Below are 13,808 nucleotides of genomic sequence, written 5' to 3'. Positions count from 1 at the left end.
CCTACCCCTCCTCTGCTCATGCTCTGTCCCTGTCTCTCAAAAATGAAATAAGTGTTAAAAGTTTTTTTAAATTTAAGAATGTTTCTGTACATCTTCTTGCCCACTACTGCGTCCTTCTAACTTCCATCACCTGTTCTCGTTTAACCCTTTGCAGCATACAAAATAGGTCTGCTCCTATCTCAATGCAGTCACCCTTCAAATATTTGGAAACCGTTAAAATGACTATGGTTCACCTCCTTCCTTAAAAATTTTTTTGCCTTGTTAATTTCATAAATTATATTTCAGTAGTGCTTTCAGGAAGAACATTTGGCTGCTGTGAGCAGAGATAACGTTAAATTCTAACAATACTACGTTTTTTTCCTGAAATTATACTGCTGTTAAAAAAGAGCTTTAGGGGCGCCTGGGTGGCGCAGTCGGTTAAGCGTCCGACTTCAGCCAGGTCACGATCTCGCGGTCCGTGAGTTTGAGCCCTGTGTCGGGCTCTGGGCTGATGGCTCAGAGCCTGGAGCCTGTTTCCGATTCTGTGTCTCCCTCTCTCTCTGCCCCTCCCCCGTTCATGCTCTGTCTCTCTCTGTCCCAAAAATAAATAAACGTTGAAAAAAAAAATTTAAAAAAAAAAAAGAGCTTTAAAAACGTACTGAAGCAGTTTGTGTCATTTTGTAAATGCATATTGGGAGGTTTACAAAAATACACTTCGGGGGAGGAGTTGATGGTGTTTGGGAGTTTGAGAAATCTAACTTCCAGTCTTTGGTCACAGTGTCTATTGTCTGGATAACTTAATATGATTTTTTTTTTCCTAGTTATGGACATCAGACAGTGCAGGAGAAGAATGTGACGCGGCAGAAGGGGCAGAAAACTAAATGCGTACAGGGTGTCATCCTTCTTCCCCTCAAGAAACCTTTTTACTCATCTCCATTCCTTATTCCATTTGGATTTCCTATAGCAAAGAAACCCATTCATGTGTATGGAATCCACTGTTCATAGTCTTTTCACACTGCGGCTTTGGGAAAACTCCATTCCTTGATTTGTGTTTGTCTTGGCCTTCCTGGTGTGCAGTTACTGCTGTAGAAAAGTATTAATAGCTTCATTTCATACAAACGTCAGTAACTTCCAAACACTTATGTAGAGGACTAAAAATGTATCTGGTATTTAAGTAATCTGAACCAGTTCTGCAAGTGACTGTGTTTTGTATTACTGTGAAGATATGAAAATGCAGTTCATGACAATTTCAAAAGTGTTCTACATAACTTCTTAATTTCTACATTCCCTCCCTTACTTCTTTGGGGGTTTCCTTTTAGTAAGCAACTTTTCCGTGCTCTTCCTGTATTCCTTTTTGGTAGGAATCCAGAAGTATTCGATTGAACGGAAAAGCATTTGGCATTTCTGCGCGGGGGGTCGCAAATTGAAATCCCTCCTGTATCAAATATGATGGAGGTCTTGTGTATCTGTGACAACAGGAAGTTTCCTTATTCATTCTTCATTTGCTGCTGTTTAAGTTGACAACTTCCCTTGCCAATAAAAATTCACTTACACCTCCTGCCTTTTGTAGTTCTGGTATTCACTTTCCTATGTAATAGAAGTAGCATGTTGCTGCCAGAATACAAGCGTTGCTTTGGGCAAATTAAAGTGCATGTCATTTCTTAATACACTAGAAAGGGGAAATAAAGTCCACAAGTCCGAGTCTAAAACGTTAGTACTTTTCCATGCAGATTTGTGCACATGTGAGGGGGCGTCCAGTTTGTCTAGCGACCCTCGTGTAGAGAGTTGGACCACTGTTGTGTGTTGCTAATCATCGACTGTAGTCCCAAAAAAGCCTTGTGAAAATGTTATGCCCTATGTAACAGCAGAGTAACATAAAATAAAACTACATTTTATAAACCACTTACTATGGCTTTGTAACAATTGCATACTCATTTTAAGGGACAGACGAATTTACTACTTTCTGAAGTTTATTGCTACTCCTCTTTTATCTTCTGTAAAATGTAGTGATGCTCGTACCTGCATTGTGACTTCACTTGTCTAGCGGTGCCTGGAAATGGATACAATTGGACTACATGTCTTAGAGTTAGTGTTTTGCCATAGAGCAGTTGTGTGGACCATCTCTTCTTCAGATGTAAATGTTACCCAGTTAAGTGTTACATGGAATAAAGTGGACATTTTAAAACTAGAAAAGTTAATGATGTGAGTATGAGTGCTTTGGTTGGTATTAGAATCATGCTTCCGTGGATATTCAAGCCGAATGTCAGAGTTCCAGAGTATATTACTTGTTTAGTTTTCAAAGAATTCTCTCTCTAAACATTCAGTTGTACCATGAGTGAGGTTCAAATAATTTTTGTTTTATAGTATCACATTGGCTGTTAAACTAGAATGTCTTAAGTGTTGACCTGAGAATTTATTTCAAAGTCAGAAGATAAGCTGAAAAATTCAGCTGCGTAGAATCAGCCTTTATCTCCTTAAAACGTGACTATGAAAAGGTAGAATTGAATGAGACTTGGGGAAAAATCAGTAAGACACTACGTTTTATTTCTTTTTAACGTTAATCATTTTTGAGAGAGAGAGAGAGAGAGTGTGTGTGTGTGTGAGTGAGAGAGAGAGAGAGAGAGAGAGAGAGAGAGAGAGAGAGAGAGAGACACACACACAATCCAAAGCAGGCTCCAGGCTCTGAGCTGTTCGCAACAGAGCCCGATGTGGGGCCCGAACTCATGAACGGTGAGATCATGACCTGAGCTGAAGTCGGATGCTTAACTGACTGAGCCACCCAGGGCACCCCAAGACACTAGAAAAAACGTTGTGAATTAGAAGAAAGAATCATCACATTGTAACAAGTACCGGTAAGTTCTGAGTAATCACCGAGTTTACCAAAGTAGCCTTCCTTCTTAAAAAGCAGATTATTCTCAGTGTTTAGTCTCAAATTTAAATAAATATGACCTTGCTTTAGCAGAAATCGGCATCTTGCAAAGGGTCCAGCCTGTGTTATCTCCTTTTAATCCTCTGATTCGGGGACTCCTTGCACTAGATGTAGAGGATTTTTGTAGATCTTTGCTGAGAACCTAGTAGGAGAGAAAACACCTTTCCTCAGGGGAAAAATACATGAATAAAGTTTCTGGTGGAGGAAAGGGTGATAGGCTTCAACTTAAACTTTTTAAATTACTTTCAGACATCAGCAATGTTAAATGTCACCTGCTTTGTAGTTCGAACTTAATTAGCAGGGTGGTTTTTTTAAATGTCATTTAGGTTTTAATAAAATAATTAGGGGGGGATTGCATTCTAACATTGACGAGCATTGGGGATTTCTATTCAACATACAGTGCAGTGAGCTATGGTTTGTTGATTTTAGATTGGAAAAGAAAAACTACTTTTTGATTGGGGGCAGGATTGGTAGAATACACTCATGTCTATCAAACTTAATTATCAGTAGAGACTGTTATTTTTGTTTTTTTAAATCATGAAAAACACTAGAAAGACCATTTAAAGATGTGTAAAATTTCTAGTAGTAAAAATAATTTGAGAAAAATCAGAATTGTAGTCACTTATTTTTAAATGTTGTCACTTCTTTTAAAAAGCCAAACGTTCAGACACATTTGAGGGTCTATTACAGGCATGCCATGGGACAGTTTTTGTCAAATTGTGAGCCTGATTTTATTCGGACTGATTATAGGTGAGTGTCATCTGAATATATTAAAATTAACACCTAACTTCATCCTTCTTCATAGTTGAGGAAGATTTTCACTTTAAAATCTGATGAAGGCAGTTATGCTCTATGTTTTATTCTGACCTACATCTATCCTCTTCCCTTCTCTGATTTGTATTTAATGAGCTTTGCAAGTGGACAGTTACCATGTATGTATATCTTGTGTATTACTATTGAATTTTGAGGACATTGCAGCTAAGTACTAATATAAACCACAGTTAACTTTTTTTGATCCATTCAGCAGGTGCTTAGGGAACCTGTAGTACCTGAAGATGTGAAGATCATCATCATGAAATCCAGTTTGAAGCCGTCTTGCCATTTACTGCTTATCTACATTTCACTTGCAAACGACTATATGCCTTTAGAACTGATGCCTGAAGGGAATAAGTAATAATAAATACCCAGAGAACAAAGCGAAGATTTCCACCTCTTCCATTTAAAATTCTAACACCTTGAGCAAATCCATAAGTCGACCAGCCCTTTTGTTTTACTTACAGGGAACCAGTACTGATTGACTGGCTTGTGGCGTCTGGTCACGTGCTCTGCCCATTCGTATTTAATCCTCTCAAATGCCCTGCCAAGTAAATTTCCCCTTGACTGACAGGACATCTGATCAGGCTGGGGGGAAATTATCAAAAATTGTGTGTCTATTAAATGGCAGACGTGGAGTTTGAACTCAGATGCTTTACCAAGTTCGTTCCTGTGCCACTATTCCCCGGCTACAGGTGCTACAGTTTGAAACGTGCTGAGTCCAAACAGACCAACTGACTTAGCTGAGGGCCCAGCAACTAACGAACGTTTGGCCTGGAACTAGACAAAAGAACCAGATGCAAATAACCAAATTCTCCGTAATTCTCTACTGGCTAAATTGAAAAGGATTCTCAGTGAAAATTACTCTTAATTCTTTTGGCCGCTCAGATTTAGAAAACGAAGGCTTTAATTTATGCGTCTCTAGTTTTTTTTTTTTAAAGGTGTGAGCCCTCTGACAACCTTTAGAAAGTAAGGAAGTAACATTCGTTGCCAAGCATTTTTTTTGTCCTCTCTGTGGTTTACTGCGGATGCTTCCCGTTGAATAATAGTCCGTGTTAATCACGCTCAGGGCTTCGGGCTGCCAGTCCGCTGGCCCAGGCTTCCACTCGTATTGCTGTGTGCGGTCTTGGGCCCACATATTGAGGCCCGACTTTCCCATCTCGACAGGTCCTGTTTTTTAAGCATCTTCACAAATATAACTCCCAATAAAATCTGGGGGTTAGATTTGTCTAAAAGGACTCCTCTAAAAGGAGGAGAAAGTTGAAGCACAGAAGCTAAGGACGGGTAGTAGCATCAGGGTTTGAACCTGAGTAGGCTGCTTTCAAGCTGGTACTCCTAGATCCCGTGGTACATTGCACCCCGCCCCCTTTTTTGGGGAGATGAAAGCAGTGACAGTCAATCAGTACTTTTCCCAGTTTTAGGCTAAAACCAGATACCAGATGATGGGTTGTAGAAACTTAATGGGTCGCTGCCAGCTTTTTTTGGTTAGTTTTCAATAGGATGAAGAATCGAGGCACCTGGCTGGCTCAGTCGGTAGAATGTATGACTTGGTCTCAGGGTGGTGAGTTCAAGCCCCGTGTTGGGTGTAAAGCTTACATCAAAATAATAGCGTGGAAAATATATGGCATGTTAATAAAGGTAATAGTTTGTAAAGTCAGTTCTGTGAGTAGTGTTATGTAAAATTGAGTTCAAATGAGTTTGGAAACCATTTCTTCTGGGTGATCTTACAGGTTTCTTGGCAATCCGTGTTCTAGGACTGTGCATTGATAATTTTACTGTAATGAATAATATCCATTTTTAATGGTTGGGGCCTTTCCGCTTACAGCATTTTGATCTTGGCCACACTTTTCTGCTTAGGAATGTGCTGAGCAATGAGTCCATTGATGCCCTTTAGAAAAAAGGGGAGACTCCCACTTTTGAAAGTGGTGTTTTTATTTCACATTGCTTGAAGGATTATGTAAAGATTAATTCTTTTATCTTTCCTCTCCGACACTTTCTGCAACGTAATCCCAGCCTTGGCCTAAGACTACCAAGGCAGTACTTAAACCCTGGAAACAGGGCAGAGTTAGGATTTACCCAACTAGCAAAGAGGTTTTTTTTTAAGGGCTTTCATGCGATTGGAATTATTAAGCGCACTTAAACTCAGGGTTGAGCCTGGAGTAAAAAAAAAAAAAAAAAAAATGTACAGTAGGCCTTACTACCCTAGGCTCTTAAATTCTTTCGTGTGAGCTGGGAATACAGCTGTTTCAGGAATATCTGGAGATCTTACTCCTGCTTATCAAAAGGGTTAAGAACTATAACTTGAACTAAAGATTTCGTAATTTCCTTGCTAATTCAGACATAAAGCGATCCGCTATAGGCTCGTTGTTTGCTGGGCTGTGGGGGGCTGGTTTGGTGCTCTAGTTCGCTAGGGCATTTGCTTTGCTCTTGCTTGTGACATGTGCCCCTGACTGAGGGTAGCTCTCATGGTCACCTAGGCTATTTAGAAGCACCCTGTTGTGGTTATTGATAAGATATTTGCCTGTACAAAAGTCATCATTGTTCTTTCTGAGTCTTTTGTTGTTTCCTAGATGTCACTGGTGAAACCTAGAGGAGTTTTGTTTAAAGCCAGCTGAAATTTAACTTAGAGGGCAGCCTGGCTTCCACTGCGGTCACATAGAGGAATTAAGCCCTCTTAGTGAGGCTCAGGCTAACGTTATTTCTGAGTGTGTGTGGATGTGTATACTGGAAGTGAGCGTGTGTTGTGAAGCTACCTGCCATTCATTCCACACCAGCTGACTTGAATCAGGCCCCTGAAGGAGACTTGACCTCTAGTTTCTCATTTTGAGCTCCCATCACCAGGTTTTTTTTTACCATCTGGACTTGGCGAGCGCTCTTTCTCCCTCCTAGACCTGAGGGTCTTCAGACAAGGCTGTGTGTTTCAGCCATCGCCCCTCGACATAACGCTGTTCTTTCAGCTATTGTGGAACTCGGATTCACTGGAAAGGTTTTTCTTTTTTTCTTTTTTTGGTTTATTTTTGAGAGAGAGCACGAGAGCGGGAGGGGTGAGAGAATCCCAAGCAGGCCCCACCAGAACTCGAACCCACGAGCCGTGAGATAGGACCAAAGCAGAAATCAAGAGTCGGATGCTTAACTGACTGAGCCACCCAGGTGCCCCGTCACTGGAAGGATTTCTGAAGACTTGGCATTCTCCGACTCTGCAGCGCCACCACTTGAGAGTTGGCACTCTGAATGGGACCAGATTGTTAACTCTTCCAGGCTAGACTTGCCTCTTCCCACAACTGCAGAACACGAGGGCCGGTGACCTAGTGGAAACAGTGGCGGCCTGGAAGCGTAAGGTCTAACTTAAGTCTTCCTTCGTTTGTTGGTTGGTTCGTTCGTTCATCCATCATCCACCCATCCATTCACTAACGGAGAGCCTGCTAGGAGCCAAGGACTACTGGGCACTAGAGCTGGGAACTTTCACTCCATAGCTGAAGAGTCCTTCTCTCCTCATCAGCTTTCTTCCCTGTGACAAAGATAGACCCCCTGTTCTGCCCGTGAGCCTCTTTGTGTTAGCGTTTCCAAGTGTAAAGGATTTGGAATAGATGCCTGTGGAACACAGGTGGAAAAGAAGCCTAATTTCAGAGTTGGAAAGCTCCAACAAAGTGAAAAGGCTTGCGGATAAGAAAATCGACCACACTTTGAATAGACCTATTGCCCTAGATTTTCAAGGACGCAGACACAAAAAGAAAATGACGGTGTAACTTGGGAATGCAAAGTTAAAAAAAAAAAATTAAGCTATAGTTTTGCTTCTAATTAGCATTCTCTGATGGAATAAAATGGGGAGAGGTCATTGTGTTAAAATAAGAAGAGTCGAGACCCAGAGAACAAGCCAAGAAGAAATGCCTCTGTCTCTCAAGAGTTAACTGGTGAGTGATTGATGGTGCCTCCAGGCCATAACTATCAAATGTTAGCGCATCAGGAGTACTTGGAGGGCTTGCTAAAACAGGTTTTGATCTAGTAGGTGTGGGGTAGTGCCCTTAATGTGCCTTTGTAACAAGTTCCCAGGTGATGCTGATGCTGGCCAGGACTTGGTACTTCTAGAACTACTGCTTTAAGGAAGTTTGAACAGTTCTTTAAAGCCAAAGTAAAGATCCAGTGAGTTTCACAGCAGGGGAGTAAAGTCAAAGGATTCTGGGTAGAGCAGCACATTGTGAAGCTAATGAAGGAGAGGGTCTTCCTTTCAGCCGCTGGAGTTGATTGGGTTGTGTGTGCCCAAGAGCACCAGAGGCCCTCTGGATGACTGCCTCTGTCCTTTCATTGCCCATATCAACGATTTTGTATTAAGGGCAAAAATACAGGTTTACTCTTATCCTGATCAAGCAGGTTTCGTGATTTGACAAGAGGCTGAGGCGATGAGTTAGTAGACTTGATCCTTAAAGTCTTAGATAAAGAGATTAGGGATCTGGCTGGTATGAGGCCAGAGGTCTACATTCGGTATTAACGGGAGATCAGTGTTGATGGGAGATTGGCCTCAATCTTGAGGCAGGGGGCCCAGGAACTTGTTAGGGCATCTTGTGAGCTAATGGTTCTGTGAGTCGCCGGGGTCAAGCTGAGGGCCCAATATTCCTAGCACAAGCTAGAGCACTTGAATTCCTTCCTCTATTTTTATTCACCAATCCCTCCTGCTCCTAAATTGTTGATTTTAAAGCAAAAGTAAAATACGAGTGAGACTTTTAGGAGACCGAATAGGGGCGCCTGGGTGGCTCGGTCAGTTAAGTGTTTGGCTCTTGGTTTTGGCCCAGGTCGTGATCTCTCAGTTTCGTGAGTTCGAGCCCTGCATCGGGCTCTGCACTGGCCACACGGAGCCTGCTTGGGATCCCTTCTCTTCCCCTCTCTCTCTCTGCCCCTCCCCAACTCGCTCTGTCTCTCTCAAAATAAATAAACTTTAAAAAAAGATCTAATAGAAGAAGTAATATGCAGTCGTTTAGTATTGTGTTCACATATTTCATGTGCCTTTAAGGTGCAGGGCTGTAGAAAAGATGAAAAGGCTATTTCAGACCAAACCACAAGGGTTTCTTGCAGGGTGACAGATACCCCAAAGTGAGCTCTGCACGTTTTGCTTAAGTTTCTAATAGATCAAATAATGAGAAGGATAGAGAAATGATGTTCAAGTCTTTGTTGCTCACCTAGTATATTTCCAATCCTGTGTTTGGTAACAGATTTGAAAATCTCTAAGGGCTGGCTTCACCTCTCAAGTGAGGAGATGTGCGTCATGAATGCACGGGACACCAAACACGCCAAAACACAGTTCCTGCCCCCACGCAGCGGCTCAACATACTCATCAGTGAATGAAATGTGTGCGGTGTGCTAACAGACGTCAGAGTTTAGGAATGGGACGTGAGTGCAGCCTACGGAAGTGTGGGAAAGTAGGCTCAGGTCGCCGGCTCCCGTCCGTTTTAGCACCTGGCAGAAGAGTTCCTGGGTGTCTGACAAATCCCACAGGTGCTTGTTAGGCGGGTGAAGTGAGGTGGCTCTGCATTTGAATCTTGTGACCTTGGGCAAGTCACTTCAAATGTGAACCGGGGATGATGCTTCAAAGGGTTGTTAGAGGATCAGAAGAGAGAATGTATGCATCGTGCATGCAATAGATACCTGATTTTGAGATCCCAGCCCTTCTGCCAGGTGAACAAAACAAGGGATCAGGCAGTGATAGCACTTGGGAGATGTTTCCATAATGTACTGTGTTTCATGCCACGGTATCGTTCTGCCCTAATTCTTTATCATGAAATTATTGCTCTTGGCTGAAGTATTTTAAAGCAAATAACAGGCATTATGTATTTTTTACTCCATAATTCAGTGTACATCTCCTAAGAAATACAATGTCTTCGATAATAATGGCCATTTTCACACCTAACAAAATCACATTCATTCTTTGGCATCGTCTCTACAGTTCGTAGTCCTACTGCCTCGGTTGCCTCAAAAATCTATTTTTAGTGATTTGTTGGAATCTGGGTTCAGAGAAGGACCACATGTTGCATTTGTGGCGTTTCACATCTCTTAATCTAGAGCGTGCCTCTTTGGGTGGGGACGTGGGCTTGTTGCAGAAGCAGGGGTAGGTTCCTTTAGACTGCCTCCCATTTTAGATTTGTCTTTTGCTTCCTTGTGGTTTTATGTGGCTGGTTTCTCTATCCCCCATCCATATCTCCTATAACTGGAGGTTAGCTCAAGAGGCTGCATTAAATTCAGGTTCAGCTTTTCTGGCAAGAAATCTAGAACTTGTGCTGTGTCAGTGTGGCACATCTAGAGTCGTGCTTGTGGGTCCTTATCAGTACTGCTCCCTATACCTAGCGTGTCCTTTCCTTTTCTGTCTAGCAAGTTCCTATTCATCCTTCAAAACCTTGTTTCTTTGAAGGAAAGCTAGAAGAGCCCCGTTGCTAACTCAATTCAAAGTGAAGAAAACTTCCTGATGGCTCCAGGGAGATGTCACTTCTTAGGTAGAAATGGGATGCTAATCACTTCCTCCTCAATTCTTCAAAGCTTAAACCAGAGTAAGAGAGATCACAAACCCAAATTAGGCTGCCCTCTTTATCTTTCTTTCCTTAAGAATCTCAAGAGCAAATATGCCCCTATATCTCCAGGAGCTAAGAGCTCCTAACGGTAAAAGGGAACATTGTATCCTCTCGTCTCCCAAAACTCACTTGAATTTTGCCTTAGGCGTTTGCCCTGTTATTGAGTCAGCACATTGGAGGTGAAAACTGGTGAATAGCTGGTGGTCCAGCTGTTCTTTTTGTATATATTGTGCTGCGTGGACGTTCCTGTCACTATCTGTTGGACTGCACACTCCTCTGTCAGCTAGCAATCAAAAACCAGCCTGTCTCAGCTGGGGCCCCGTTTTAGGAGTTGTCTAAAGGGTTAACCACCGTTGGGGTGGACAGAGCCCCAAATTGGAGATCAGAGAGGCCTGGGCCATCATTCCTGCTATTAACTTGCTGGGGACTTTGAGAAAATCTCTGAACTTCTTTCTGGAAAGTTCAGAAACACTATGACGATGTTCCAGGAGTATTTCAAACCCTGCTTTGATCTACATAAAATAGGTATTTGCATTGTTTCTGCAAAAGATTCCTTTGGGGGATAGAGTGCTGTGGCTAAAAACAGCATCACCAGACCGGATAACAACTGCATTCCTTTGTATATTTAAAGTTTATGTCTATGTCACTAACTGGAGTGTTTTTTTTTTTTCTTTTAAGATTTTTTTTTTTTTTAAGTAATCTCCACACCCAACATGGGGCTCCAACTCAACCCTGAGATCAAGAGTCACATGCTCTACTCACTGAGCCAGCTAGGCTCCGTGGCATCTTTAATGGATGTCTGCTTCGAAATTATTTCTAGAACCAGGCAGAATATAAGTCAATACATAGTTAGATTGTCGTATTGACGAAGCATCAAGGGCTGTGCCTGATACCAACAATAAGCCGCAGCGTCAACTTACTTGTCTGATCTGTACTGCTTCAGAGTAAGCCAATAAATAAATGGTAATGTCCCCCCCACACCTACCCCCCAGGCAGCTCTGTTATGTTCTGGCTCTTCAGCGTGACCTGTCCCTCTGAAGCAAAGCACAGGACTGCATGGTGACCATGCAGGTCAGACCAGCAGGTGTCCCTGGTTTTCATGTGTAACCTGAACAGCATGGAAGTGACAGTGCTTCCTTCTGTTGCCTAGATTCTAGGATGTTTTTATGAGCAGATCTCATTGATCAAGATCCTAGACCCTGACCTCATGGCTCCCTGCAGCAATGCCGTGGTCAGCTAGGTACGCTGCCCACTACCCCACTACGGACACCATTCCCATCAGCTACAACCGGAGTGCCACCCCCTTAGAGCAAAGGAGTCTGGAGCACAGATAACCCCAGCTCTGTCACTTCTTCCTCCAAAACCACATTATGGGTAAAAGATCCGCTTTTGTAAAGAAACGATGGGCTCATTCCTTATCTGCCAGGACTCCCCAAGCCTCAATCTGTTTCTTTAATAAACTTATTGAGCACCAACTGTGGATGGGGTTGCACTCCTCGGGCCTCCAGCCAACCTGTTTCCCGAAAACCCCTGAGCTGTTCCAAAGGTGTAAAAAGCACTCCCCAAAGATCCTGACGCTCGGTTCAGGGCGCACTTGCCTCCAGCTTTGCTGCTGTGCTCTCAGCCTCCTGCAGCCTGATGCCTCGGTTATCTTATGTGTGACTCAGACAGGCTCTCTGCCAGCAGGCGGGGCAGGGGGGGGAGAAGGGGCAGGAGGCCAGGCACACAGCTACTCCATCGGAGCCTTGGCAAGTGGGCGCAGAGGTTAAATCGCTGGGCTAGGTCAAAAACGTGGGAGTTTCTTCTGGATTTTATTGTTCAACCTCAAGCAAGAAGAAACTGGAATTTGCCCAAAAGCAGAGAACACATCCTTCAAGACTGTTAACCAGTTACTTTATTTTCTGGGAACAGATTCGTGAACTAAGGTTCCTTAAGTGGAGTCAGTCCCCATGCCCAATAAACGTGTTTTCTCTGAACAGTGTATGGGGGCCAGGACAAGGAGAGTTTTTCCCCCGACTGAACAGAAGCAAAGAGCTTGGGTCCATGTCTAGCGTGTGACCTGGCTTCAGGGCTTCTCAGAGAGAATGGAATCAGTTGAAGAATAGCGATTAAATCACTAGAGCTTTCATATTAAAATTTAGGAGCCTGGAGGAGAAGGGAGGAGAAGAAAATGTAAACTATTCTCTTCTCTGCTGGCTACCTGACATCATCATCCTCCATCAGAACGGCTTTGGAAGACCGAATATTTGCAAAATGTGTGGTTTTTCTGTTTTTCCTTTTATCATTCTCCTGCTCCAACAAATTGCTTTAAAATGCTACAGTTATGGGGCGCCGGGTGGCTCAGTTGGTTAAGCACCGACTTCGGCTCAGGTCATGATCTCACCATCCTGAGTTCGGCCCCGCGTCTGGCTCTGTGCTGACAGCTCAGAGCCTGGAGCCTGCTTCCGATTCTGTGTCTCCCTCTCTGCCCCCTTCCCACTCGTACTCTGTGCCTCTCTCTCAAATATAAATAAAAACATTACAATTAAAAAAAAATAAAAAATGCTACAGTTATTTTCCCATATCGCTACCTGACAACATCAGCCTCATTAAATCCCTACAAGGTTGGTACTCTTCACTCCCTATTTTAAACACGAGGTAACTTGTCAAAGTAATTGCCAAGTGTTCAAGTCCAGGCTGTGTGGCTGCAAAGTCCATGCCCTCCTTTCTAAGCCACAATGAAATCCTCAAAGAACAGAGCAGAAACTTAGCAATTATGGTATAATAAAGGATGAGCTGTAGCTCCTGGACCAGTCTGCATTGGTCCTTCTGCTCCCTTTGCTAGGAGGGTTGCTGTGGCAACGACATAGCATTTGGAAGAACCTGGGGAAAGTGCTGAATACTGTTGAAATTTATTAAATCCGCCTCAAAGCTTCACTTAGTTGGGTTTGGATTAGGGGATTGACTAATTCTCAGGGTGCAGTAAAAATTGTCTCCATGGGGGGCGCCTGGGTGGCGCAGTCGGTTAAGCGTCCGACTTCAGCCAGGTCACGATCTCGCGGTCCGTGAGTTCGAGCCCCGCGTCGGGCTCTGGGCTGACGGCTCAGAGCCTGGAGCCTGTTTCAGATTCTGTGTCTCCCTCTCTCTGCCCCTCCCCCGTTCATGCTCTGTCTCTCTCTGTCCCAAAAATAAATAAACGTTGAAAAAAAAAAAATTGTCTCCATGGGGCACCCGGGTGGCTCAGTCGGTTAAGGCTCCGACTTTGGCTCAGGTCATGATCTGTCAGTCCGTTCCAGCCCTGCGTCAGGCTCAGTGCTGACAGCTCAGAGCCTGGAGCCTGTTTCGGATTCTGTGTCTCCCTCTCTCTCTGACCCTCCCCTGCTCATGCTGTCTCTGTCTCTCTCTCAAAAATAAATATTAAAAAAAAATTTTTTTTAATTGTCTCCTAAACTCTGCTGGTTAACTGTTCTCTGCCTACTCTTTTTCCATTACCCTGGAATCTTCAAAAGGTGACAAGTGTGAAAAACTGGTCCCAGAGACCTGGAATCTACAAC

At 43.4% G+C, this 13,808-nt stretch overlaps 1 protein-coding gene across 1 annotated transcript in view; it reads left to right on the top strand.

The window, feature by feature from the left end:
* The window catches only part of YWHAQ (tyrosine 3-monooxygenase/tryptophan 5-monooxygenase activation protein theta), a 40,286-nt gene extending 38,405 nt beyond the window's left edge, over positions 1-1,881 (top strand). Inside the window, exon 6 of the mRNA XM_047845249.1 lies at positions 801-1,881. Within this exon, the coding sequence (XP_047701205.1) occupies positions 801-860 (60 nt within the window). The 3' untranslated portion in view covers positions 861-1,881. The remainder of the gene's footprint in view (positions 1-800) is intronic.
* Positions 1,882-13,808: the final 11,927 nt, after the last annotated feature.

This window comes from Prionailurus viverrinus, unplaced genomic scaffold (assembly GCF_022837055.1).
Source record: "Prionailurus viverrinus isolate Anna unplaced genomic scaffold, UM_Priviv_1.0 scaffold_33, whole genome shotgun sequence".
Taxonomy (NCBI): Eukaryota; Metazoa; Chordata; class Mammalia; order Carnivora; family Felidae; genus Prionailurus; species Prionailurus viverrinus.
This window is presented reverse-complemented; position numbering and strand designations above follow the sequence as displayed.